At 44.8% G+C, this 27,854-nt stretch overlaps 2 protein-coding genes across 4 annotated transcripts in view; one reads left to right on the top strand and one right to left on the bottom strand.

Moving 5' to 3' along the window:
* Nucleotides 1-90: 90 nt before the first annotated feature.
* ARMC10 (armadillo repeat containing 10) lies at nt 91-26,410 on the bottom strand. 3 transcript variants are annotated; one of them, XM_088468833.1, is made up of 6 exons: nt 25,905-26,410; nt 19,920-20,074; nt 18,658-18,792; nt 10,523-10,699; nt 3,822-3,911; nt 91-425 (listed from the first exon to the last, which is right to left on the bottom strand). In XM_088468833.1, exons 1-6 carry the CDS (start codon nt 26,104-26,106, stop codon nt 150-152), a joined length of 1,035 nt encoding a protein of 344 aa, XP_088324959.1. In that variant the 5' UTR covers nt 26,107-26,410; the 3' UTR covers nt 91-149. The 3 variants fall into 3 exon arrangements, with proteins under 3 accessions (XP_088324959.1, XP_088324960.1, XP_088324961.1); XM_088468834.1 differs by having other exon boundaries at nt 3,822-3,893; nt 25,905-26,406; XM_088468835.1 differs by lacking the exon at nt 3,822-3,911.
* The window catches only part of FBXL13 (F-box and leucine rich repeat protein 13), a 252,029-nt gene continuing 250,472 nt past the window's right edge, over nt 26,298-27,854 (top strand). The window contains exon 1 of the mRNA XM_088468829.1: nt 26,298-26,616. Within this exon, the coding sequence (XP_088324955.1) occupies nt 26,539-26,616 (78 nt within the window). The 5' untranslated portion in view covers nt 26,298-26,538. The remainder of the gene's footprint in view (nt 26,617-27,854) is intronic.

Raw genomic sequence — 27,854 nt, 5'->3', positions numbered from 1 at the left:
CAAAAATATCAGCAATGTCGGGCAGAGTAACATGTGAAGCAAAAGTGCAAGTCCTGTACTAAGAATACCACACCACTCTTTACATTCTGTATAACGTTAGTTTATTGCAGTAAATATCTCATTAAAACATTAATACATTCACACACACATTATGAAGTTAGAAAGGTTTCAGTCTTTGGGAGTTTAGAGAAAACTCTAGTGACTTGTTCTTTTACTTCTATGTCAGGATGAAGTAATAATGGTGCCAGGTTTCTCTGGAACAGAGCTGGATCTCCAAACAGAAGAGCATACAATGAGTCATTACTGTAGTGACAGTGGTGTTCTCTTCCTAAATTCTCAAAAAGATTTGCTGTAAAGGTCAGTGCTCTGATAAGAATATCACTATTCATGAAGCTGCCAAAGATTGAGGTCAATGATGGTTGTGCCTGTGAAAAGAGAAGATGTATACTTATTGTTCCTAATACACTTATGTTCCAGTTGCTCAAAATACCATTATACAACAGACTCGTACATTAGTGTAATTTGTATTTGCACCAAGAAGTAATGAATGGGATATATTTACTAAAGTGCGGGTTTTTAAAAGTGGAGTTGTTGCCCACAGCAACCAAACAGATATTAATCTAGCACCGTCTAGAAGATAATAGCTAGATTCTGGTTGCTATGGGCAAAAACCCCTTTGTATCTAAATTCATATGATTGCTGAAAATTATTTTATAGCCCAATAGTAAATAATGAAGTACCAACATTTTAGAAAACATAGCGCTCAACTGCGGTACCAGTAAAAAGTATTCTTGAACTGGTACCACAGTCAGAATGGGAGATGTGGGTGGGTGATGGAGATATACACTAAATGCCTTTAATCATTCCCAGACACTGCACTTTATCTGTCTCCAGAGTAAAGCTGCCCATCCACTAGGCGATTAAACCTAGCGATGGAGCGATAACTACTGTCGTTATCGCTCCATCGCTTGGTAATCACCCGCAAATCAGGCAGCAAAAGGTTAAAAATGACCCGCTGTTCGTTTTTAACATCAATCATCGCCCGTACATGACTGTCAACCTGACGTCTGGTTGCCATGTTCGGGGATGATTGATCTGCATACTCTGACCGTTCAGTGTATGCAGTTAACCCCGGGGGAGACTACGACGGCGTCGTAATCGTGCCGTCGTCTCCCGCATCGTTAAGTGGATGAGCAGCTTAAGAACAGAGGGGGCGGGCACAGACCAGGGGGGCTTTTGTGGGTTGTTATTACCAATAGACCTCATGGCATCCAGGATTTGTCTGACCCTGCTTTATAACATCTGAATTTGTGCTTAAGCAGTGATCCACCACTTGGCAGGAAAATACTTCCCAACGAATATAAAGGTCATATTATAATGCCCTTATGGTGAACACTATTCTAGATGGCAACAAGTCTTAGGTCAGACGTGGCCATAGCATCAATTGATTGGTCGACCGCAGACACTCCACCAGTTGATCTTGTTGGCCCGTCCAGCAGCAGTTAGCAGCGTCCAATAAGAATCAAATGTGATTCTTATTGGCTGCTGCGCCGAAATCACAGGTGGGAGTATTGAAGCTGCAGCTGCCATGCATATTTGTGGTCAGGTATCCATCAGCAGCCAATAAGAACCAGGGTGATTCTTATTGGCTAGCTCAGCTGCCTTGAAATGAAGCTGTAGCCAGGTGAAGCTGAGGCTATCACTGTGACAGCAATATACTGTAGATAGATAATGACATGTCCTGTGACTATCAACACCCAGCCCAAACCCCTGGACCTAGAAACCTGAAAATCGGGGAGTATATGCTTTCCATGATGTAGGTATCCACTAAGCAGGGATTTTTGAAAATTCGACTCCTAAGGGGGTGAAAAGGGCTTAGATGTTTCCTCTCCCTGTGCAATGTCCTGACTGACTGAATATGAACTGTGCTACAGCCACGATGAGACAAACACCAACTGTCTTTCCAAGTGCTGCCAAACATCACTGGCAGTTGGTGTGGCTCCACTATTTGAATAGTGAGGGAGGAGAATGTGTTACTACACAGGTGAGGGAGGGAAATGTCAAATGTGTTACAACACGGGTGAGGGAGGGGAATATGTTACTAAAGACGTGAGTGAGGGGTTGTATTTCTACACAGGTGAGGGAGGGGAATGTCGACTATTACAACATGGGCAAGGGAGGGAAATGTGTTACTACAGAGGTGAGGGAGTGGAATGTGTTAGTACACAGATGAGGGAGGGTAATGTCTTACTATAGAGGTGAAGGATTAATGTGTTACTGGAGTGGTAAGATGGGAATGGAAACAGTAAATCTCTAAGGTCAGCTATCAGCCAATAAGAATCAGGCTGATTCCTATTGGCTGGGGCTGTCACATGTAACTGATGAAGACTGGAGGGCCTGCACTGAGACTGCTGCCAACGACTAATGGTGCGTACACACTGGGCGATTAAAGTGGACGACTGAACGATAACGATATCGTTATCGTTCAGTCATCCACTTTATCGTCCATTTTTAACACAAAAAAGATGAACGATGACGACGACGCGCGTTCCCGCGGGTCGTTCGTCATCATCGTTCATCGCGCTGACATGCAGGCCAACCTGACGACCTCGTCAGGTTGCTGCATGTCAGGGAATGGGTGAGAGAGCCCGGCGCTGAACGATATCGCTAATGATATCGTTCAGCGGCTGTGCTCAATGTCATGAACGACATTGAGCACAGCCTGCCGGGGACACACTAGACGATATCGCTCAGGGAGCATATCGTCTAGTGTGTATGCACCTTAAGGGTAGGGAGGGACTGGGAACTCCTCTCTCTCTGACAGGTCAGTCTTCGGTGGGGGGATGGGTCAATTTTTTTTTTTTTATGTGAGGGACAATGTTTTGTATTTTCCTGCGGGGGGGACATTGTTTGGGTTTTTTGCTGTGAGAGCCAATGTATGTGTGTGTGTGTTTTTTCCCCTGTGGGGGCCAATGTGTTTGAATTTTTTTACTGTGGGAAGCATTGTGTGATTTTGGCGGGACAGTTCCCACACCACTTGTTGCGAGGTCACTCCCCCTTTTTTGACACTCCACGCCCCCTTTTTCGGGATTGCGCAAATGTAGATACTTGGTAAATCACGGAAGATTTTTAGCTTTGAAAGCAGATCAACAAGACCAAAAGCCTGGCCACCCCTGTCTTATGTGTAACACGTGTCTCCTGGCAGCAATCACTTGTTTGTATATGAACTGAATTCCAGCCCATAAGTCTACAAGACTGTTCATTCATATAGTGATCTTTTAGTACTGTAAAATGACGAAGCTCCTAAAGGGTAATTACTGCAACAATAAAATTGTGCCTTAAATTAAGGACAAATAAAATTTTTATATATGTAATTAGTCCATTCTGCTGAAATGTGTATGTTGGAGTAATTTACTATCTTACTGTATGTTTTGAGGAAAATATATTAAAAAGATGTACAGTTAGTAGTCCCCAAGGCTGGAAGACTGAGAAAAATGGCCCTGTGTGGATGCCATAAATCTATTTTAAGAACAGTGTGACCTTTCTACATAGTAGAGCAATTTCAAAAGATTCATTATGAGACTAAGGGGTCTATTTATGAAGCCGTGTTACTTAGCTGATTGTCTGGCACCTTATCTCATTTCACTTTGTCTCCTAACTGCCATGTCACAGGCTGTGTTTGAAAAATGACAGTTTGGAACTGATTGGCTGGTAACTTATCTCCTTTCACTGGTTCTCCTAACACTGCTTAGTAAATAGACCCCTAACATGGTTATTACAAAGTGAACCTGCTTCATACCAAACAATGAGAAACATTTTACCTTACTAGCAAGCAGAGGCGTGGTCATCAAAGGATTTACGGACATGTTCACAAGAACCTTTAATGTGTATTTCTGGACAAAAGAAAATGACTGGGTGAAAAAAAAAAAAAAAAAGAATAGCAGGCTGAATAAACTCTAAACCAGGGGTGGGCAATAAGCAGCCCCCCAGCTTTTGTAGAACTATACCTCCCAGCATGCCCTGCCACAGATTCACTGTTTGGCCTTGCTAAAACTGTTGCAGGGCATGCTGGGATGTGTAGTTCAACAGAAGTTGGATGGCCGCTTATTTCCCACCACTTTCCTAAACTATGTCCAATCTGAGCGGTTCTACAGTGTGCCTCTTCCAAAATCTGTCAAAGTACCAGTAGCACTGTCAGGCAACGACCACATATGCGGTCAGTAGTTGTGATAATCAGTAGGCCTTTACAGTCCATCGCGACGGCCACATCATCATCAATCATTTGTTGTGGTATTTTGCACCCTGCATTTTGTGGCCATTAATAATTGCTTATTGGTAAACAAAATTCTACCGTCACAGTACAGGCACCTCAATGTGAGAAATTCTAACTAATGTTTATGACGAGGGAAGAATTTTTTTTTTTCTTTTTCTAGAATGACCAAATACTAAAATACGCCCACAAATAGGAACTTCAAATCCAAGGTACACATGTTTGATGCCTGACCAGGAGTGCACAGACTCCAGAATTCAATACAGGTTTTGACAAATACAAATGAGATATTGCTCATGTAGTGTTACATGTAACATATTCAGGTATGTTGACAATGGCATGTGTGTTGACGATCACTCAAATTCCTGCCCATCCTGACTCAATTTAGAGTTGCTTCTTCATAAAGTAAATTCCACTTTAGGTTTTACCAGTAGATTGATAGCTATGTTTGTATTTTCTGGTGTGGGTGGATCATCATCTACAGTGCATCCGGAAAGTATTCACAGCGCTTCACTTTTTCCACATTTTATGTTACAGCCTTATTCCAAAATGGAAAAATTAATTTTTGTTCTCAAAATTCTCCACACAATACCCCATAATGACAATGTGTAAAAAGTTTTTTTTGAGATTTTTGCAAATTTAATTAAAAAAACCCACTAAGAAATCACATGTACATAAGTATTCACAGCCTTTGCACAATACTTTGTTGATTCACCTTTGGCAGCAATTACAGCCTCAAGTCTTTTTGAATATGATGCCACAAGCTTGACACATCTATCTTTGGGCAGTTTCGCCCATTCCTCTTTGCAGCACCTCAAGCTTCATCAGGTTTGATGGGAAGTATCGGTGCACAGCCATTTTCAGATCTATCCAGAGATGTTCAATCAGATTCAAGTCTGTGAATGTCCTTGAGTGGCCCAGCCAGAGCCCAGAGTTGTCCTGAAGCCACTTCTTTGATATCTTGGCTGTTGCTTAGGGTCGCTGTCCTGCTGAAAGATGAACAGTCGCCACAGTCTGAGGTCAAGAGCGCTCTGGAGCAGGTTTTCTTCCAGGATGTCTCTGTACATTGCTGCATTCATCTTTCCCTCTATCCTGACTAGTCTCCCAGTTCCTGCCGCTGGAAAACATCCCCACAGCATGATGCTGCCACCACCATGCTTCACTGTAGGGATGGTATTGGCCTAGTGATGAACTGTGCCTGGTTTACTCCAAACATAACGCATGGCATTGATACCAAAGAGTTCAATCTATGTCTCATCAGACCATAGAATTTTGTTTCTCATGGTCTGAGAGTCCTTCAGGTACATTTTGGCAAACTCCAGACAGGCTGCCATGTGCTTTTTACTGAGGAGTGGCTTCCGTCTGGCCACACTACCATACAGGTCTGATTGGTGGATTGCTGCAGAGATGGTTGTCCTTCTGGAAGGCTCTCCTCTCTCCACAGAGGAATGCTGTAGCTCTGACAGAGTAGAGTGACCATCGGGTTCTTGGTCACCTCCCTGACTAGGGCCCTTCTCCCACGATCGCTCATTTTAGATGGCTGGTCAACTCTAGGAAGAGTCCTGGTGGTTTCGAACTTCCTCCATTTACGGATGATGGAGGCCACTGAGGTCATTGGGACCTTCAAAGCAGCAGATATTTTTCTGTACCCTTCCCCAGATTTGTGCCTCGAGACAATCCTGTCTTGGAGGTCTACAACAATTCCTTGGACTTCATGCTTGGTTTGTGCTCTGACATGCATTGTCAAGTGTGAGACCTTTATATAGACAATTAAGCTGTAGGAACATCTCAAGGATGATCAGTGGAAACAAGATGTATCTGAGCTCAATTTTGAGCTTCGTGGCAAAGGCTGTGAATACTTATGTACATGTGATTTCTTAGTGTTTTGGTTTTTTTTTGTTAAATTTGCAAAAATCTCAAAAAAAACTTTTTACACGTTGTCATTATGGGGTATTGTGTGTACAATTGTGAGGACAAAAATGAATTTATTCCATTTTGGAATAAGGCTGTAACATAAAATGTGGAAAAAGTGAAGCGCTGTGAATACTTTCCAGATGCACTGTATATAGGGCAGTTGTATTCTAGGGAAGCCCTTGAGTCTATCTTCTTGGAATTCTTGATGAATACTTTCTAGACCGATATACTAGGCAATATGTGCTTAACACTTTAACGTTGGGGAAGGTGTGTATGGCACAGTCTTGAAATAAACCTGCGGGCCCCTGCTTTGCAACTGGGTGTTCCCGTCGAACAATACTATGAGCAATGAGAAGTATGCCTATACTGGTAGAAATGCAATACTTAAGTTTTATGGTATATGAATAAGATGGCTGGAATCTCTATTTGCTATCAGTGCCCATGCTGATGCTCCGGATACTGTTGATGGTCCTCCCTGCAACTGTTTAAGGCATATTCCAGTTTATGCTATTGACCATGACCTTTGGGTCGATACAATGGCACTGCTGAACGCAGATTCCCGATTATCGGGAATCTGCGCAGGACCCAATCTGCGAGTGTGCAGAATGGGTCCTGCTAACACGCATACTAGCCCTTGAGTGCCTCTGCCTGATTGAAAGGCAGAGGCATTTAATGGGCGGGTTCGGCTGGCGGTTGTTTTCTGGGAGTGGCCAGCCCAGAGACTGCGTGGACGTACGCAGTTTGCCAGCCAGCCTGAGTAAGCTGAGGCTTACTCAGCTGACCGACCACTGATGGACGCAATGGTGATCCTAGGACTGCGATGGAGGGATCGCAAATGCAGCAGGGGGTATCCATACACCGTACATTTGCATGATCGCAAGAATCGCATTGCAAAGCTGCCTGCGTGCAGTTTTGCAATCCTTGCTGAATTATGCCCTGTACTAGCTGGGGAGAGGGAGCGAGAGGCAGGTGTGCGCGTGTGTGTGTGTATATGTATATAATACATATACACACACACACTATGGACAAAAGAATTTGGTCGCCTGACCATTACACCAACAGGGACTGTAATGACATTGTATTCAAATACATATACTTTAATATGGAGTTGGTTCCCCTTCTGCAGCTATAACAGCTTCCACTCTTCTTGGAAGGCTTTCCACAAGATTTTGGAGTGTTTCTGTGGAAATTTGTACACATTCATTCTGTAGAGCATACATGAGGTCAGGCACAGATTTTGGACGAGAAGGCCTGGCTAGCAATCTCCATTTATCCCAAAGGTGCTCGATGGGGTTGAGGTCAGGGCTCTGTGCAGGCCAGTCATGTTTTTCCACACTGAACTCATCAAACCATGGGTCTGATTCAGACCCGCTCGCAAGCAGGTCAATGTTTGCCCCCTGCGCATGCGCTGCCTCCGACGTGCGAATGCGTGAGCCCCAGCGAGCGACTGAAGTTCAGTCGCTCCGGGGCTCGCTACAAGACTGGGCGGCTGTCGAAGTTGATTGACAGCTCGCCCCGGTTTGTAGCCGGGGAGGGGTGGTGGTTAGGCAAACGCAGGCGTTCCCGGGCGGCCCTACTGACATCACTCGTGATGTCAGTAGTGGACTCCCTGCTCTATTAGAGCAGGAAGTCCACTCGGGCTTGCGAGAGCTGAGACACTACCACAGGGTTTCCTCGCAAGAACGATGGTTGCGATAATCGCGACCATCTCCAGCCAGCTCGCACAAGCTGTGGGTGGGCAGGAGAAAAAAAATAAGTAAAAATACCCGCTCTGATTCAGGGCGAGCGGCTCTGAATCAGGCCCCATCATGTCTTTATAGTCCTTGCTTTGTGCATTGGGGCACAGTCATATTGGAATAGAAAAGGCCTTTCCCCAAACTGTTGCCACAAAGTTGGAAGCATTGCATTGTCCAAAGTGTCTTGGTATGCTGAAGCATTAAGATTGCCCTTCACTGGATATAAGGGGCCTAGCCTAAACCCTGAAAAACAGCCCCATACCATTATCCCTCCTCCACCAAGCTTCACAGTTGGCACAATGCAGTCAGGCAGGTAACATTCTCCTGGCATCCGCCAAGCCCAGACTCTTCCATCTGACTGCCAAACAGAGAAGCGATTCGTCACTCCACAGAACACGTGCGCCACAGTTCAGTGTCGGTGTGCTTTACGCCACTCCATCCGACGTTTGGCATTGGACTTGGTGATGTGAGGCTTGCATGCAGCTGCTCGGCCATGGAAACCCATTTCATTAAGCTCCCGCCGCACAGTTTTTGTGCTTACATTAATGCCAGTGGAAGTTTGGAGCTCTTCAGCTATGGAATTAGAGCGTTGGAGACTTTTACGCACCATGCGCCTTAGCAGTCGATGTGATTTTATGTGGTCTTCTGCTTTGTGGCTGAGTTGCTGTTGTTCCTAAACGCTTCCACTTTCTAATAATAACACTTACAGCTGACCATGGAATATCCTGCAGGGATTAGATTTCACATACCATTTTATTGCAAAGGTGGCACAAATGTTTGCAAATGGAGCCCAGTGGCAATATATGTGTCTGTGTATGTATGTCTCTCGCTCTCTCTATTATAGTGTGTGTATGTATATAGGAGTGTGTGACATTTAAAAAAAATAATAATAATTATATATCTATATATCACACATACATACAGTATTATGCACACACTGCAAATGGGGGACAGAGGCAGGGAAAGAGGCGGAGAAAATTAAAAAAGCCGGAAGGGAAGGTTGGGGCGGGGGTGCCTTTCCTGACCGGAGAGACACACAGCAGCCGCCGCAAATCCTGCTTTTGCTTCTGGAAGTGCCGGGTCGGAGTGATGCCGGCTGCCCAGAAACACAGCGGCAGCCGCTTCTAGTGGAGTCGCTGCCATGCAGCAGCGGCAGGTAGGCGTGATGCCAGTTGCCCGGGGACAAAGCAGCAGCAATGGCTACCATGAGCTGTGGCCTCTAGTGGAGTTACCGTTGGAAGGTGGTGAAGATGGCTGCTCGTTCCCGATCCCTGCTGGTCACAGTGATCGGGACACATGAGCAGCCACGCAAGGGAAGGGGTGCCGTCGGGGTTCCCAATCACTGTGGCCAACAGTGGTAGGGAGTCAATGGAGGGGGAGCAAGGGGTGCAGAAGACCCATTTGGTCCCTCTGATATAGGTGGCTGCCGCCTAGTGGGTGTTACTGACTGGATGCATCAGATGCGACCATGTTAGGGAAAGCCCATTCTGGGGTGGTGGCAGCTGATGTAACCACGCCAGGCAAGTTGTTAAGAGTAGAACATTTTCAAAAATAACCTATTTTTTTTTTTTTAATATTCAGGGGGAAAATGTATGAAAAACCCCACACATTTATATTGTGTATGGTAAGCAAAGTGCTTCTAAAGATCCAGCTCTGCAATAGTAATATATGCATTAGGTGTACTTCAGGGGAAAACAGTAACATAGGCGTACACCTTGGTTTGTGCTAGGTGTAAAATTTAAAACACATGTAATCAGTGGGAGTGGTCTAGGAGCGATCAGAAGTGTCAGCCAGCCAACCATCCTCATATCAGTGTATACTTTGCACCAGGGATTGTACACGCACGAGATGGTATTCCTTACAGGCACATGTGTGTGTGTGTGTCCAGATGGGATGTAGTTAAGAACTCAGCGGTCAATATACTGACGCCGGCATCCTGCCAGTTGGGCAAAATGCCTACGCCGCTATCTCTACACGAATCAGGATACTGGCTTCGGAATCCCGACAGCCGGCATCCCGATCATAAGAGACCGAAGGCAGGTACGTATGAGCCGCAGCGCGGGGGGGTTAGGTTTAGGCACCCCCCAGGGAAGGTTAGGAGAGGGGGGGTTAGTGATAGGCACCACTGGAGGAAGGTTGGGGACCCCCCCGGTTTAGGGTGCGGGAAGGAGGGGGTTAGGTTTAGGCACCACTAAGGGAGGGTTAGGGTACTTACCTCCCCTGTAGGTGTTTTCAGCCTTCGGGCTCCCGTAGCCCGGATTTGAACAGCTGCCGGTATTTCAATCCCATTCCGTCCAGATCTACCTCTGTTGCATTTATGTGAACAAGCTATTATGGCACTTGTCCACAGATTGCCCACCTGCTCTGCCTCCCAGGGTAGGAAGTCCTAAATGTAAGATGCTACTGAATCTGCATACAGACACAAACACAAAACTGTGCCTGTATTAAATATTCAGGTTTACTACAGAACTATTGGTACTGCATGACATTTGCTATCTGATGTAAAGCAACATTCTGTAATAAGCAACCTAGTTTCTACTATACATCAGATAGAAAAGTGTATGTCTGAACTAGCACATATATAATATTTAAATAGAATTACCTTTGTAATTTCATTTCCCTCCACCAGTAAAGAGAGAAAGCTGGGGATATATTCTGCCATCTTGTCATGGTAGGTATCAGTGACCGACATATTAATAAACAGCCCTAAACCAGCCAGTTGGACTTCAGAATTCACTGGAGATGCTGTGATATCCTGACATATTTCAGTTATGTACTCCTAAGTAACAAAACAATCACTTTTAGCAACAGTGTGGCCATCACATAATCAGAAAATCTTACGTTCTTGTTTATTTAAACTGAAACAAACATTTCAGAGACTTAAATTTTGTCTTGTTCTTTTAGGAGTGGACCAATTACCTAAATATATATAGTAAATTCCAGTTAAATCGAGGACTAAATCCAACACACCATTTAGAAGAAAACAATAAAAATGTTTAATGGTGATAAATACCAACAGGGTTTATACAAGCCATATTATGTAGAGAAAAAGTTGCAATACTCAGCACATATCATCCAGTGCATGTAGCCTCTAACAGCGAGAGGACCCGGGGAGCCATGCTCAAAACCCGAGCTGTTTCGTACCACTTTCGTCAGGGGACAAAGCCCCATGTGCGGCAAAATGTACGTCTGACCAAGAGGGGATGTAGGCACAGCCACGACCCACCCCCCGTACACTATCACTCGGCATCCAGCAGCTTCAAGGTATTTTTCTTTCTCACAGGCATAGTTTGGTTCCCACTCCTAAGACACGGGGCCTCATTCAGACCCGCTCGCAAGCGGGTCAATGTTGAGGCACTGCGCGTGCGCAAGCCCCGTCGCTCTGGGGCTCACTACAAAGGGACGGCTGTCGATGGTGATCGACAGCTCACACCGTTTTGTAGGCGGGGTGGGGGAGTGGCTGGCCAAACGGAGGCGTTCCCGAAGGAACGCCTGCCGTTTGGGGGCGGCCCCACTGACCTCACTTGTGAGGTCAGTGGTGAGTTTCCGACTCTATTAGACCCGAAAGCTCAGTGGGGCTTGTGGCAGACGAGACCCTACCACAAGCGTCTTGTCGCAAGCCCCAATGGTCGCGATGGTCTTGACCATCGCGACCATCAACCTGGCCGATCGCTAAAGCTGTGGGTGGTCACTCACAGCTTAGCGAGCGGCTATTTACAGAGAAGCGACCGCCCTCATTCAGAGCGAGCGCACGCATTTTGCAAGCGGCTCTGAATGAGGTCCACAGTCTGCACTGCACTTGCAACAGACAGCCTGTGGACACAGAGCCTCACACATTGCTCTGGTCACTGTTTTTTTATCTGGGGGTAGGGACTGGGTTTTAGCTTGCTCACCCTCAGTTCACTGTGCTTGCACACACACTGGGCAGTAGCATCCTTACCCAGTTCTTTCCCTTCCCCCACTGTCCTAATATCTACTTTTTATGTCACTCTCATTGAGCCTCGGACTCAAAACTTTCTGTCAGCAATACATTGTAACAGACAGATGACTGATTCTACCTCCACTTCGCTACCTCTATCAGTTGGAGTACGGCAAGGCTCAGTCTTATGTCCTCTGCTTTTCTCAATCTATACCACCTCTCTCGGCAAACTAATCAGCTCTTTTGGATTTCAGGATCCGCTGTATGCGGATGATTCTCAGATCTACCTATCCTCCCCAGATTTGTCACCATCTGTGCTGGTCCGTTTTACTAAATGTCTCTCTGCCATTTCATTTTGGATCGCATCTCGCCACCTCATACTTAATATATCTAAAACAAAATTAATTACATTGCCACCGGCCAATAGTAGTTACCAACCTGATGTCTCTATCACTGTTGACAACTCGACAATCAACCCCACCGCACAAGCTCGCTGCCTAGGTGTCATCCTTGACCATGAACTGTCCTTTGTTCCCCACATTCAATCTGTCTCAAAATCATAGCAAAAATTCGTCCATATCTTACACAAGACACTGCAAAACCTCTAAATACATGCACTCATTATTTCCCGCACTGACTACTGCAATAGTCTGCTTACTGGTCTTCCCAAAAACATACTCTTGCTGCTACAATCCATTATGACTGCAGCTGCAAGGCTGATCTTTCTCGCCAAACATTCATCTACTGCTGATCCACTGACAGTCCCTCCATTGGCTACCGGTCTTCTACCGTATTCAATATAAAATACTTACACTCACACATAAAGCTATTAACCAAACCACACCAACATACATCTCCCTACTCATTTCAAAATATCTCCCAACCCGACCTCTCCACTCAGCACAAGATCTGCGTCTCTCATCCCCACGCATTACTCGGTTACCGGACTTTTTTCGGGCTGCACCCACTCTGTGGAATGCCCTCCCACGCACAATAAGACTTTCCGCTAGTTTCCAAACATTCAAGCATTCCCTGAAAACTCACCTCTTCAGACAAAGCTTATCAGATTCCAGAATCGCCTACACAACCCTCATAGCTACCTTATCTAATTACATCCCTTCTTGCAGTCCTCACATATTTTCTCTTTCTTCAATTTCACATCCTCCTAACCCTAGGCCAACATTCCTGTGTGACTGGATCATACAGCTCACCAAGAACATCTGCAATCTGGCTGGACCAAATTGCAATATGTAGCACCTATACTTGTGTATCAACACCTATTTCCCTATAGATTGTAAGCTTGTGAGCAGGGCCCTCTTACCTTTAGGTCTGTCTCTTACAACCCAGTCTTGGTTCTATTAATGTTGTTTCAAATGGTAAAGCGCAACGGAATTTGCTGCGCTATATAAGAAACTGTTAATAAATAAATAATAATAATAAATAGCTATCATTTTCTAGAAGGTACTAGATAAATAAAAAGTAGAATCTGATTGGTTGCTATGGGCAACATCTCCCCTTTTGTAAACCCACATTTTAATAAATATTCCAAGTCTCATAAAAAATGTTAGTATAAATAGCAGTCTTCAAGAAACACAGTTATTTGCATAAAGCAACCAAATGCTGTGGTTAGTAAACAATTGAGCAGTCACTGGTTAATTGAAGTCAAACTCTGTGATGCGAGTATAAAAGATGTGTCACAATCTCCTTCCAAATATTGGACATTGAAAAGATATGCAGATTACTCACACCTCCTTAGTTAGACTAACCAGAGGATGGTTCATTTAACGTGTGGTGTCACTAGGGACAAGTCTGCGCTTTGGTTGGCATCCAAATGCTGCTTACATGTATAACCAGGTATCTGCTGTGAGCTTGGTAATGGTAGACTCACAGCGCCTATGTCTGCTGCGCTGCTGAAGCTGGCCTCAACTACAACTGGCCGGCTCCACAGCTCCAGGCACCCAGCTGTTGTGGAACTACATATCCCAGCATGCCCTGACGCAGTTCTGCTATTATTGCATGCTAGAACTGTGGAACGGCATGCTGGGATGCATAGCATTAGAGACTAACCTAAGTAACCATCTCCTCTAGCCCTCAAGTGCGCTGTCTTGGAGTTTTCCTTGACCCCTCCCTCTCCTTCAAACCACACATTCAGTGCCTGTTGTGGTCCTGCCAATTCAATCTCAAAAATATTTCCAGGATCAGACCCTCTCTAACCCTGGATGCCACCAAGCTCCTCATCCACTCACTGGTCATCTCCAGATTGGACTACTATAACCTCCTCCTATCTGGCCTTCCTGACTCCCACCTCTCTCCTCTCCAATCTGTCCTCATTGTTGCTGCCAGGCTCATCTTCCTCTCCAAACACTGGCCCTACACTGGCTTTCCTTCCCCTTCAGTACCCAGCTTCTCACACTCACTTACAAAGCCCTCACCCATACCTCTCCCATTTACATCTCCGACTTTATCTCCCTTCACACTCGAGCCCGCCCTATTCGCTTCACAAATAAATTCTGCCTCTCCTGTCAACTTTATTACTTTTTACCACTCCCCCCTACAAGACTTTGCATGTGCTGATCCCTACCTCTGGAATTCCCTCTCTCTCCCTACTAGACTTTCCACCTCTCTACAAAACTTCAAACAGGCTCTCTAAACCCACCTCTTCATCAAAGCCATCCACATCTAATCCTAACCTTCTGTCCTATGCTCACTGTCTACCCAGGGCCGGTTCTATAATTACGCATGGTACGCAGCAGAGTAGGGCGCCACATAGTGGAGGGCGCCCTGGCCGTGACCATGCTACTTTATCATTTAACAACAAGGCAGCCAGCAGCTGATCTCTGGGCGGGCCACGGGCGCCAGGCAGACTATGTCACTCACTGTCAAAACAGCCTGCACAGCAGCCCTGTTGTCTGTTCCGCTGCTCGGCAGACCCGCCCCACAAGTCACAATGCAGATACAAAGAAACTAGGCCGTTCAGCCCTGCCTCCCCCTCTGCTCGTGTATTGGCAGCGCGCTAGTGTGTGATGTCATAGGGTCACGCTGCAGCACTCACAGGTTGTCAGTGTGAAGAGCCGGCCGAGAAGCTGAGGAGCAGCAGCTAGCAACAGACAGATCACCAGCCAGACACCGGCATTCAGATGTGACACTACCTAACAGGAAAGTGAGCTGCACAGGGGCGGACCAGGCAGGACGGTATGTGAGGAATTTACTAAGTCACTCACAATTGATCCCAGAGGGCTCTCATGCAGAACCCGGACAGTGACTGTTGGGACTCGTCTGGCAGCTGCAGCTCATTAAAATGGTGCTACTGGTACTGCTCCATGGCTCACTTCACAGAGATCATGCTGCCTAATACTCTTCCCACTCTGGTGGCTTTGAGGTCAAACAGACAGTAACGAGCAGCTTATTCACAAGGACCCTGGGTCTCAGGAGGAGAGCAGCCTATGGTCACAGTGCAGAGTCCTGCCTCCTGCACTCCATCTCCATGTAATCTCTTCCATCATTCATTTCTATCCTCCTTTCACCTATATATCTCATATATATATATATATATATATATATATATATATATCTCTCATGACCTATATATCTGTATCTATGTATATAAATATTTGTATGTATCCTCAGTCTTTGACCTCCGTAAATGTTTGCTGACCCTGTCACATATCTTCCTTTGAACCCCAATGGTCCGTCCTTCCGTTGTGTTCCCCCAGATTCCTATTAAGAGTTGTGTCTATTGCTTAGCAATTAGGGGTTACACACAATGCAGGAAACATGGTTGAAGTGGATATGGTGTAAGGCAGAGGTTCCTAAACTCTGTCCTCGTCACCCTAACAGTACAGGTTTTAAGGATATTCATGCTTGACCACAGGTGACTTAATTTGTACCTCAGTCAATTTGATTTAACCACCTGTGCTCAGCCATGGATCTCTCTAAAACCTGAACTGTTGTGGAACCTTGAGGAGCACGTTTGGGAATCTTTGGTGTAAGGATATACATGTGCACTTTGAGCCCTTAACTAAACCAAGTATCTAAACCACATCGGACAGTCCCACTTAAATGCACAGGCGACTGCATACTGTCCTAAAAAAACTCAACTGAGTGAAGAGGTCAAATTGATAATATGGCTTCCCACATTGTGAGCCATGAGCTCATTGTTTCAGTCTGCATACACTGAGTGTAGCCGTGAACAAGTAGTTTGTGTGTGAGAGAGTGGGTATAGTGGTCAATAGGGTGCAGTCTGTATTGTGTTTTTTCATGATGGTCACAAGAATGTTCACAGTATTGAAAGTAAGTCACTTGGATGCTCTGTTCTCTATTTTGTTCCCTGGTATGCTCCCTGTACTGTATATAGGTCCCTAAAATGCCTCTTGTTGTTGTGACTCTGAACACAATAATGGTCTGCTAATCTCTTTGGTACTGCCTGCGTGACACTACTTTCTGACTTTTGTCCTTAAAGGTGGGTACACACCACATCAGACTGAGTGATCTGCAGATATAGCTGCAGATGATGGTCATTCACATATACTGAACGACCATCATCTGTCTATTTCTCCATGGGTCCGCTGGCTGCCACTGCGTGTTTACAGGCAATCGACTGATCGCCGTACACACTTGCTAATAGACCGATATGTCTGCAGATATATCTGTCCATCGGCTGTGCAGCACAGCTAATGATATGTCTGTGAACTATGTCGTTCACAGACATATCGCTGGTACACACTGGCCGATGGGCAGCAGATATATTGGTGGATCAATTGATTGGCCAATATACCGGCCAGAGTATACCCAGAATGTTTCCTGTCTGTCCCTGGTTCAAAGTCTACAAGGGACTTGCTATGGGCAGTCAATCATTAATATGGTATACATGGGTTATTTTTTAATGAATGTACAGTATAGTGTTGTCAGTGTCATTTGGTAGTGCACAGCTTTAACATGATGCATGAAGGGGTGTAAGGAATTATTATGGAAAAATAATTGACCAGATTCTTCTATGTCCAGACATTAATTAGAAAGTGTAAGGATTCCAGGTGCTAGTATGGAATTAGAAATTGTTATGCATTAGTGTGGATGTGAAAAGCAGGGTAGGTTGGGACAACTAGTAAATATATATTCTGAAAGTGAAAGGTACATTTATTATTAAAATCGGCCAAAGCATTGATAGGTGCCAATTAATATATTTGCTTACCAAAAAAATTGGTCTAGGGCCGGCCTGTGTCTACCCCATCTGTGTCACCCCTGTCTGCCTGCCCCTCCCCCTTAGAATATAAGTTCTCACGAGCAGGGCCCTCTTCCCAGTGTGCTCTTCCTTCCCATAGTTACAGTATACTATCATCTACCGCATACTCCCCACAACGGCACCTAACCATTGATTTCGGCCACCCTGCTGCTTCTTTGAGTGTTATGGCAGCTGATGCAGCAAAGTTTATAAGCCATGTACTTGTCCTGCAGAACCCTTGTGGCAACATATAAATAAAGGATGTTGATAAGGGGGTTAGGGAAAGGAAAAGGAAGGGGGTGGGAGGTTTGAGGGAATGAATACTAGGATGTAAACCACAGATTTGATATAAAAGAGCAACTCAACTGTATAAGTATAAAATCCTGGTTACAGATTTTTATGGAACTAGAAAACGTTCAATTAGTGTATGAGTTAGGAGCGCGAGTTCCTTCAGAACTCCCTACCATATAGTGTGGGGATGAGAGGCAGGCTCGCAGAGTGCTCACCCACACAGTGTGTGTAGAGTAAACAACTAAAACAAGAACAGCATTTAGCCATAAATAGGAGTCAACAAATAAGGACATTAGTAAATCAGCAATATAATCACATAACAAACTAGGTACACCAATAAATAGCCCATGTGAGCCAAAGATCGAGGTCCACGATACATATTATACAGATTCAGTCAGAGGTGGACGCAGGAGTGATCCATACTGCGTTTTCAGTAGCAGCGGATCAGAGAAGGTATGTAAATGATGCAGGTGTTGTCTTTTTGAATGGAGATGCCCACCTGTGTCTTCTCATATCTGCTGCATGCATCTGAAGACTCGGCAATGGATCACCATCGTGACCATCACACATTCTGAGTAACCTTAGGATTACTCAGAATGTCCCGCTACCAAGGCCAAGGCCGCTACCAAGGCCAATCCGATGATGTAGACACTGGCTTTGGCACACCTCAAAAACGGGGTTGACACGCCCCCGTTTTGTGAAATGACCCATTTCCCTGCCCCCAAACGACTGCAGACTGTCACCCACCTGATGTCTGCAGCCGCACTGTGTCCGAAGACGCAGGACCAGATCTACACATGCGATTTTGCCGGTGCGTATAGGTCTGAATTCAGCCCTATGTGTTCTTTGTAATTTTACACAGAAGTTTACATTTTTGCTAACTTTTGGAATAATAGTTACCTGGCTGATCAAGAGAAAGAAAATCATTAATTTAACTTAAACATTTTTTTTTTTTATAGATATTTTTCACAATTGAAAATACAGTAATGTTATCTGTAGACACTAAAGAGAAGTCTAAATAAATGTACTGTAACATATATTTAATTGGGGATTTTTTATTTTTTTTTTCCAAATATCAAACTCTTTGGTAGAACATTGGATGAACCATATAAAACATGAGCTATTAAAACTGTTTAAATATTGAGATAGTATACTGTATGTTCTTAAAATAGGCAATAAATACTGCTAAATAGGCAGCTGCTGTTCAGGTATGAAATGATGCAAATATGGAATTACAAAGAATAAAATTTGCTAGATCATCTGCAGTATGTATTTATTGGGACTACTAGAGAATTATAAACTATATCACCTTTATTTGTTCCTGGTTTTTCATGTTCATACTCAGGTTATTGAGTGCATTCAAAGCTTTCACTTTTATTTTTGGACTGGGGTCTGAAAGGAATCCACTGATAATCCTAACACCATCCAAATTTCGAATTATATCCTAGAACACATGATAACAAAAATACATTTCAAACATTGATCATTTTTGTGCTAACAATATCAGTACTACATAGTTGTGTTTTAGTACAGGAAAAAATTAAAAAAGTTGTCTACTGTAATAGGATCACCAGCAATGGCGATAGTGAGACATGGATTCTGTCTGGGGCTGGAAGGATCCGCCCACACAGAGTACAAAAACTAAGTTTTGCCACAACTAGGGAATGCTTTGTGGAGAGAGCTCAGGTGAGGGCTAACGAGGCAGAACTACAGTCAGGCTGCATGTGGAATCAGTCCAAGGAGGACTGGCAGCTACAGAGCCCAGTGTGCCTGGAGGCCAGGGGGCCTGAGTCCAGACCTTCAGGAGGCAGGGAGAACCATAAATCTCAGACTGTACATTGAAGGAGTTAAGCTGCAGGCTAAGGAAGCCAGAGCCTATACCTGTAAGAGACAGAGAAGGCCGCCAAGACTGACTGTGTTTTATGTAGCTGTGGCAGCCAAGCCAGGCTGGAGCCAGCGATAGACCTGCAGAAACACAGGCAGAGACTTTATTTGCAGACTAGCTGCCCAAGGGTAGTCAGGGGCAAAGAAGTTAGTTCGTGCCAGAATGGGGGCTAGGCGTTTGTTATTTTCTTTCTACAGTATGCTGACAGTAAAGCACTTTTCTTTTATTTATACCTGAAAATGTGTGGACCCTGATTGAGCACTTTAGACACTGCACCACTGACACCCATCTACCAGCTAATTACCCCGGGTCATCACACTACATTAAAAAAAAATCTCATAACAGTTATAGGCATTTCTTCCTAGGGACACCAAACTTTGTGCGTCGTTTGGGAGCACTTGGCCAATTGTAGTTTGCTCCCATACATTACCTGATTTTCATTCAAAGTAGCCAACTCGTGCATGACATGTCTTTACAATATGTGTGGCCAGCTTTAGTAAAGAACAACAGGAGTTTACACTCAGATGAAATACTGTACTATGGTAAACATCTCAAGCTCTGTCAAAGAATGGGAATAGGTAGATAAACCTTTTTAGATTTTAAAAGGACAATTTTCAAACACATCAAAACTAAATGATGGCCCTATCTTAGGAGAGCACTATTATCCATGAAAAGATATTACTTACATGATTTGCAGAAAATGCTGCACTGTTGCAGAGGGTAACCAAAACCAACTCTTGAACTGCAGAATCAGAATTTGTTAAAAGAATTTTAAGTAATGATTTTAGATGGTGTGGTTCCAAATTACTTGCAGATTCTGTAATGATGTTTTCTGATTTGTCTATAAAAAAAAAACAAAAAAACACAAACATACTGTACATAAAAAAATTTAAAATTTTTGGGCATATTGGCCGTGCAGGAACATGAAGGTACATCCAAAACACTGCAATGAGTTACTGCTACATATGCACAAAAAAAATTACATTATAACTTGCCAATTCTATTTATATTCTCAAAAGAATCTTAATGTTTGATGTAAAGCTAAGTACACACTGGAGCGTTGGGCATTTATTCCGACATCAAATGCCCATGAAAAGTGTTTGTGCGGCCACACTGGACGACTTTAATGAATGATGGAACGATCACCATTCTGTCATTCATTAAAAATGCCCTGGCTGCCAGCGATATCGCTAGGTTTGATGTGCTGCACATAAAGCCTGGCAACCGTCGCTAAAGACCATGGGAGCGCCCAATCATGCGTACACACTGAGCGATGTAGGCGATATGTCATTACGAAATGGCAAATCATCCCGACATCAATTTGATTTAACCAATTTATTCGAACAATCGTTTATGTCCATTTTCCAAAGTTTGGGAGCAAATGGTTGATTGGAACTAAAAATCTGGTAATGTATGGGAGCAAATGACAATCAACCATTTGCTCCCAAATGACAAAAAATGGTCAAAAACGATTGTTCAGATAAATTGGTTAAATCAAACTGATTTAACCAATTAGTCTGAGCAACAATTGTCTGTGTTTCAGTGTTTGGGAGCTAATGGCCGATTGTCCTTTACTCCCATACATTACCAGATTTTAGTTCCAACCAGACAAACTGGACAGATAAATCTTTAGGTGTGTACCCAGCTCTACACACTTCTTAAGGGGTGATTCAATTGTTTTATCTCACCCAATCTCCCGTCTAATGTGACGGGAGATTGGGGTGTGATATTCAATTTTTTCTGGGTGCCCATGCTTTATCGTGCCCAATGAGACTATCTAAAGTCCTGGTTAGGGTGCCCAAACAAACCTGGACCTATCACACATTTCTACTCGCCGCCTCAGGAGGGTGCGAGCAGAAATGCTGCCGACCCCGGCGGCTATTGCGCCTGAACAGAGCAACAATTGAATTGCTCTGTTGGGCGCCCAATAGGTAAAGCTGCCTGCACAAACAACTGAGTTCCCCTCCCCTAGTGTCCTAGTAGGACAGGGGAGTGATGGCATAATTCCCAGGAATAATTCATAAAACACCTTGCTGGGGAGCATATACATACCAATAAACTGACCTCTACAGTTCATAGATTCAGACTTATGATACTAATTTGCATAAATACAGGTTGCCCCCCCCCCCCATCATCGCAAACAACATAAAGCTATATATTGCATAAGCTATATTATAATAAAGCTATATAATCTACATAATAATTTTAGAAGGTCTGTCCTGTCTTCTCAATGTACGAGGGCTGATTGAAAAGTAATGAGATTGATTCTGTTTTTCTGTCCCATAGGTAGACGTGGCAACGCTATGCTGGTTATTGTGAAGCTCATACAACGATGTGTCTTAACCTGCGGTTGGACTGCCGTAGTTTTCTTTGTCTGGGCACAGCAAGTGGAAGATCTTCATACGTTTCGTCAGGGCGGATGAGGAAGACGTGACTGGTGAGATTACGTCAGAGATGCGTGATTGAAAAAGCGGAAATGAAACTCATGAAATATTATGGCAAGCATACGGTGGAGAAACAATTAGCCGTGCTGCAGTATTTTGGTGGTGAAGACTCTTCAAAGACTGTAATATGCGAGTGACTGACGAAGCTCATTCTGGGAGACCATCCACCGCGCTTACAGATGTAAACATTGCCAAAGCTGCGGAGATGACAGAAGGTTAACTTTATGCAAACTTTTGGCTTCACTTAGCATCTCATTTGAACGGGTTCAGCATATTGTGACAAAGGAACTAAAAATGCATTTTGTGTGTGCCAGGTGGGTACCCAGAAATCTGACAGAAGAGTTGAATCGTGCAAGATTTCCTGACATCGATTGTGACGCAGGGCTGGCCTGAGGCAAATTTTTTAGGTAAGTAAATATTCTTTTTGGCGCCCCGAGGGGACTGTTGCGTGCGCCTTAGGCGCGTGGTCGAAATACATAAGGGTGTGTGCTCTCGTGGGAAAATCCGTACACATACCTAAAGCATGTACAGAAATATGCAACTACATATCTACACAAATGCCTTGTATTGTTCTCCCCCCCCCCTCTATGTTTTATGTTGTCCTCCCCATGTCTCAATTGTCTTCTCCCCCACCATAACTTGTATTGTACCTCCCATGCATGTTATTGTTCTCTCCCCATTTTATATTGTCCTCTACCCCCCTTCCTGCCTTGTAATATGTCCCCCCTGTACCAAGTATCCCTCTTGGATCCCTCTGTCTTATATTGTCCTTCCCCATATCTCATATTGCCCTCTGTCCCTTTCATACCTTGTATTGTCCTTCCCTCCTAATGTCTATCCCTCTCTCCCTCACCCTAGATAAGTTACCACTGCCTTCAGACCCCTCATGCTGCTCCGTCTCAACCTCTTCAAGGTAATGGCACGTAATGCAGAGCCGCGGCAGCATCATGTCATGCGCTGCTGCCTGGGTAGTGACTGACGGGGGCATAGCTGCGCACTGTGGGAGGACCTGGAGAAGGAGGGGATCAGTCCCAGCCACGGCCCGCCGCCTAGCGCTTTCACTCACTAGACAGCGCAGCTCGATGCGGTACATGCTTTCCCTCAGGGTGCCCATCAGGTTTAGTAAATAACTCACTGTCCATGACTGCTGTAGCGCCCTCCTCAGTCTGGCGCTCTACGCGGCCGCATACCCGGCGTATAGGTCAGGCCGGCCCTGGTGACGAATCCTGGATTAGTCATTAAGATCCGGAATCTAAACAACAGTCCAGTGTATGGAAACAAGCGAATTTGCCTCCGCCCAAAAAATTCTGTGTTATTCCTTCGCCGTGTAAAGTCATGCTTCTGCTGTTCCTGCAGCACTGGGCTGACTGTGGACCAACAATTAATGGTGACTACAATGCAAACGTATGAAAACCCATTTGTGTGGAGGCATAAGGAAGAAAAGATCACATTTGCTGAAGAAACAGTGGAATTTGCTCCAAGACAATGCCGACCACATGTTGCTGCTGTTGCACTGACCGTACCGAATGAAATTAATGGGACAGCACTGGAACGCCCTCCATATAGCCCAGACTTTGCGCCCTGTGATTTCTGGGCATTCCCACAAAAACAACTGTGTGGAAAGATGTTCTCAACAGATGTTGAAGTGAAAAATGCCGCAGCTGTAACACTAAAAGTGATGTCACAAAACAGTCTACTGCACATCTCTGAATCGTTGTTGGAACACTGCAAAAAATTTATTGAATCTGAAGGACGCTACTTTGAAAAAGAAAAATGTTCATATGCTTTGGAGTCATCTGATGCTGAATAAGAAAATCATTCTCATTACTTTTCAATCAGCCCTCGTAGGTACGTGCCCCAATGGCTCATGCTGCAAGGGAGACAGGACAGACTTAAAAGGAGGTGGCCATCTGAGTAAGTATGGAACAAAGCAATGGGGATGGAGACTCGGGACAGAGTGGGTTATATCCTCCAACTGTCGTACTTGGGGCAAGTCAGTCCAGCTTTAGGGGACTATCCCACCGTTCCACTTGTGTAGCACAATGTCCCGCAGAGGACACTACTCTGCATAACACGGCATCTACACTTTAAAGGGTCAATCCAATTAGGCAGAAGTCCTGTCGCGGCATGAGTCAGCGTGGCAGCTGCCGCTCTTTACAGCTGCCTGAATTCGCTTAAAACTGCTCACAGCCCTATAGGGCGTGCGGTGCAAGATGTGGAGTTATTGCCAGCATTTTAACGCCGTGGCAACAGCAACTCCTACCCTTTCGCAGCTACTTGGATTGACCTTTAAAGCAGGGTACACATTAAGCTGTGTGTACCTGGCCATTGCACAATGCGACAAACGACATGTTGTGCGTTCGTTTGACACCGCACAATCTGGTGAACAACAGCACGATATGGCGTTCACCAGCATCATCCACAAGCACGGGTCGTTCATCAAATTGACAAATTGAGCAGCATGTAAGCTCGATCTGTTGATGCGAAGAATGACCCCGCTGGAGCGTACATGGTCGCTCATACACTTGCCCATGTGGACAATATGTTTGCCCAATTCCCTGGATTGGGCAACATGTCGTCTAGTGCAGTGGTCTCCAATCCATAGCTTGCAAGCTACCGGTAGCTCGTGGTATTAATTTTCGTAGCTTACTTAGCTGCAGTACTGAGTCAACTAATAAGAAGTGACCTTGACAGGCGCTCCCCCGCAGCCTCTATGGCAATCACCCTATGTGCTTCCCCGTGGTTCCAACTACGGCGTCTACACCACGGCAGAGCTAGTAACTCCCGCCCAGCCCTGTTGGAAAATCACACAGCAGCCCTGCCTATATCTTTTGCTACTCTACTGCACGTACCTCCTTCGAGCCGGTAATTAACAGTGAAATGTGCCTGTTCTTAAACTTTATGTACAAATTACAACGATATCACTGTAATATTTAAATGCATTGTTATTTTCTATTAAATATTTTTCTCGTTTTCTTGAAATGACCTTCAATTGTTCAATTATTAGCCATATTTTTTTTTTTCTACAATTTTAGTAGCTCTTCAGGAGGTATCATTTTTCTCAAGTAGCTCACACCTCAATTAAGGTTGGCGACCACTGGTCAAGTGTGTACCCACCTTAAGAGTAAGGGGAAAGCCATCTCCGGGAGTGCTGGGCACGCTCTCAGAGGGATGGAAATTTGGGCATGCCATACCCTATCCAGGTTCTTGCCCAATGGATCCTGATTACTAACTCCCATATGTTGGGACGTGGAACAGCAGAGACGGGGCAGGGTCGGCCAGAGGAGAGGACGAGACCAAGCAGTTTCTGAGGTGTACCGGAACACATCCTGGTACATCTACTGAAGGGGATCTATACTTTAGATGTACCCTGACATCAGTTGCTATCCACGTGTACAGAGAGTGGGAATTGTAACGTTTGGCGAGTGAAGCGAGTCACCATGCCCTTGCGGGTTACAAATTTCTTCTTTTGGTGGCCTTTATGGGCATGAAACTGCACTTCCGCACTCACTCCACATCATTTCCAGGTACATCTACTGAAGGTGATCTATACATCTACTGAAGGGGATCTATACTTTAGATGTACCCTGACATCATCAGTTGCTATCCACGTGGGAATAGTAATGTGTGGCAAACGTAGTAAGCAACCGTGCCCTCGCGGGTTGCAAATTTTGGTACTTGTGTACTTTACGGACTCATTGCAGAGAGAACCCTAGTGTCCTACACTCATTATTATTATTATCAATCATGGTAATGTCTAAATCCCCTTCACGGGGAGGACCCTGACGTCATCAGCCAGTGTCCAGCGTCATCCCCTACTATCCAACTGGGCATAGCGGGGCAATATAACCTTGTAGTGAGCCACCGAGCCCGAAGCGTGGCGAGGGGACAACTTTTGGTACTTGTGTACATAAAGTACACAAGTACCATTTAAAACATTCATTGGGTTCTCTCTGCAATGAGTCTATAAAGTACACAAGTACCCAAATTTCTTCTTTTGCTGGCCTTTATGGGCATGGAACTGCACTTCCGCCCTCACTCCACGTCATTTCCAGGTACATCTACTGAAGGGGGTCTATATTTTACCCATATAATAGAGCTGTATTGCATAAATAACGTTACATAATACTGCACTGATTGAGAACATAGACACTTAGGAATGAGACAGGTAAAGTGAATATAAATCCAAATACTTTTTCTTATAGACTATTATATGTATTTTCTCACCTATATTTTTTCCCTGTACACTTGCTAGGACCGATATACCAGACACTCTCTCCAGGATGCTGCTCGGGCTGCCAGGCACATGTGTCTTCTTCCTGGACCTAGCAGACATGATCAGCCTATAGGCGCAGTAACAGACACCAGCTCCCACAGCCAGGCCAAGGAGGCCTTTCGCCCTTACAGCAACATCCCGTGGGGGTGACATGTAGGGAGATGATGATCTGTCACTTGTACCCAGGCTCGCTATGACGTCACATTATACTACCGTAGTATAGTACTCTCAAACGTCCGCAGCAAGCCGCAAGGGCACTAGCAAAACGTGCCGTGTGACGTCACAGCCCAGCCCCTCTAACCCACGTGACTATTAAACGCTCCACTATGGGGGGGATGTTCTGTTCCTAGCGCACTACATACATAATAGTGATACCGAGTGTCACAGTCATACACCGGTAACGATCCTATCGCCGCTACGCCGCCGCCAGCATATGACGTCAGTCACCGTGAGGTTACATACGAGAGAGTGTATGGACTGTGCCAGGTGGGCGTGGCCAGCGTTTTGGCTGTTGCTAGGATACAGAATAGACGCCAATAGTTACCGGGCATACAGAGCAGTTGGACGTGAACTCTCGCCAGTAAGATGGCAGCGTCTCTGCGTAACGCCGATGCCCAGCTCAGGATCTACATCAGACAGCACTCCCTACCCCAGGTGTATGAGGTAACAGCACTTCCTAGTAGTCCCTACCTAGCTCAAGTGTACGAGGTAGCGGCACTCCCTACCTAACCCAGGCGTATGAGGTAACAGCAGCACGTGTAATCACTGCACCATTATTAAAACAGTGCAGACACTATTATCCTGAACTGAGAAATCTGAAATTATTATGTTAAAATTTTTAATTGTTAGGGAATATCCAAGTTATGGTGAGTGCAGCCCTCCTATATTGACCCTTTTAGCTTTTTCCCTTCTGGATTGCTTTATTTATTACAATCTCCTTGAGAGCATTTTTGAGATTGCCTAGCACTGCAGATAGCATTTTTGTGACTGCCATAAACGACAGAGATCATCTTTGTGACCACCATGCGTTGCAGTGTACATTTTTGTGACCACCATGCATTGCAGAGATCATTTCTGTGACTGTCATACTCTACGGGGACCATTTTTGTGTCTGCCACATAATACAAAGAGCATGTGAATGATCGCCATATAATACAGAGAACACTGACTGCTATATAATTCAGAGAACATGTAAATGACCGCCATGAAATACAGAGAGCATGTAAATTATCACTATACAACACAGACTAGTTTTGAGACTGCCACACAATATTATCTCCTCATTCTAAAACAAATCTCTCCTAAAAAAAAATCTTTAACTACTTGAGGATGATCATAGCCCCATTCACCATAACTGACAACCACCCATATAAACATTCCCTTATCCACAACAGTAATTCCATTCACAGTCATTATTGTACCTCCCTCTAATAAAAAAAAACCCCTTTATGTTAATTAAGCGGCAAAAATGAATTAAAGCACAACTTTCTCCCTTATACTATAAACTTTCCCCAACTATACCAATTACCTCCACCCTGCATCCAATTCCATCCCTTCCAGCTCCACTTACCTGTTGCTGTTCTGTTCTTAGTGAGGGCCTGATTCACTACGGAACACAATTGCAAATGCAATAGCGATTACACAAGCAGTTCAACTGCGATAATATGGTAATCCATTGCAATCACAATGCTGCCGCTGCACTACATAAGGACGCCCACTTTACCTTACACACCTCCGTAATGTTTAGTAAGACTGCAAAAACATCAGTAACATCGAGTACCATCGCAGCCTCACGCACACTTGCACAAGCCCTGACCTTACTCAGAAATTGATAACTTCCACGCACGCTATCAGGCCTCAGGCTGCGTAGGGCATTGCAGTGGCTAATTTATGCACACCCC

The sequence above is a fragment of the Taudactylus pleione genome, unplaced genomic scaffold, assembly GCF_031769625.1.
Source record: "Taudactylus pleione unplaced genomic scaffold, aTauple2 ptg000086l, whole genome shotgun sequence".
NCBI classification, from domain to species: Eukaryota; Metazoa; Chordata; class Amphibia; order Anura; family Myobatrachidae; genus Taudactylus; species Taudactylus pleione.
The sequence above is the reverse complement of the archived record's forward strand: the minus strand, read 5'-3'. Positions and strand labels throughout refer to the sequence as shown.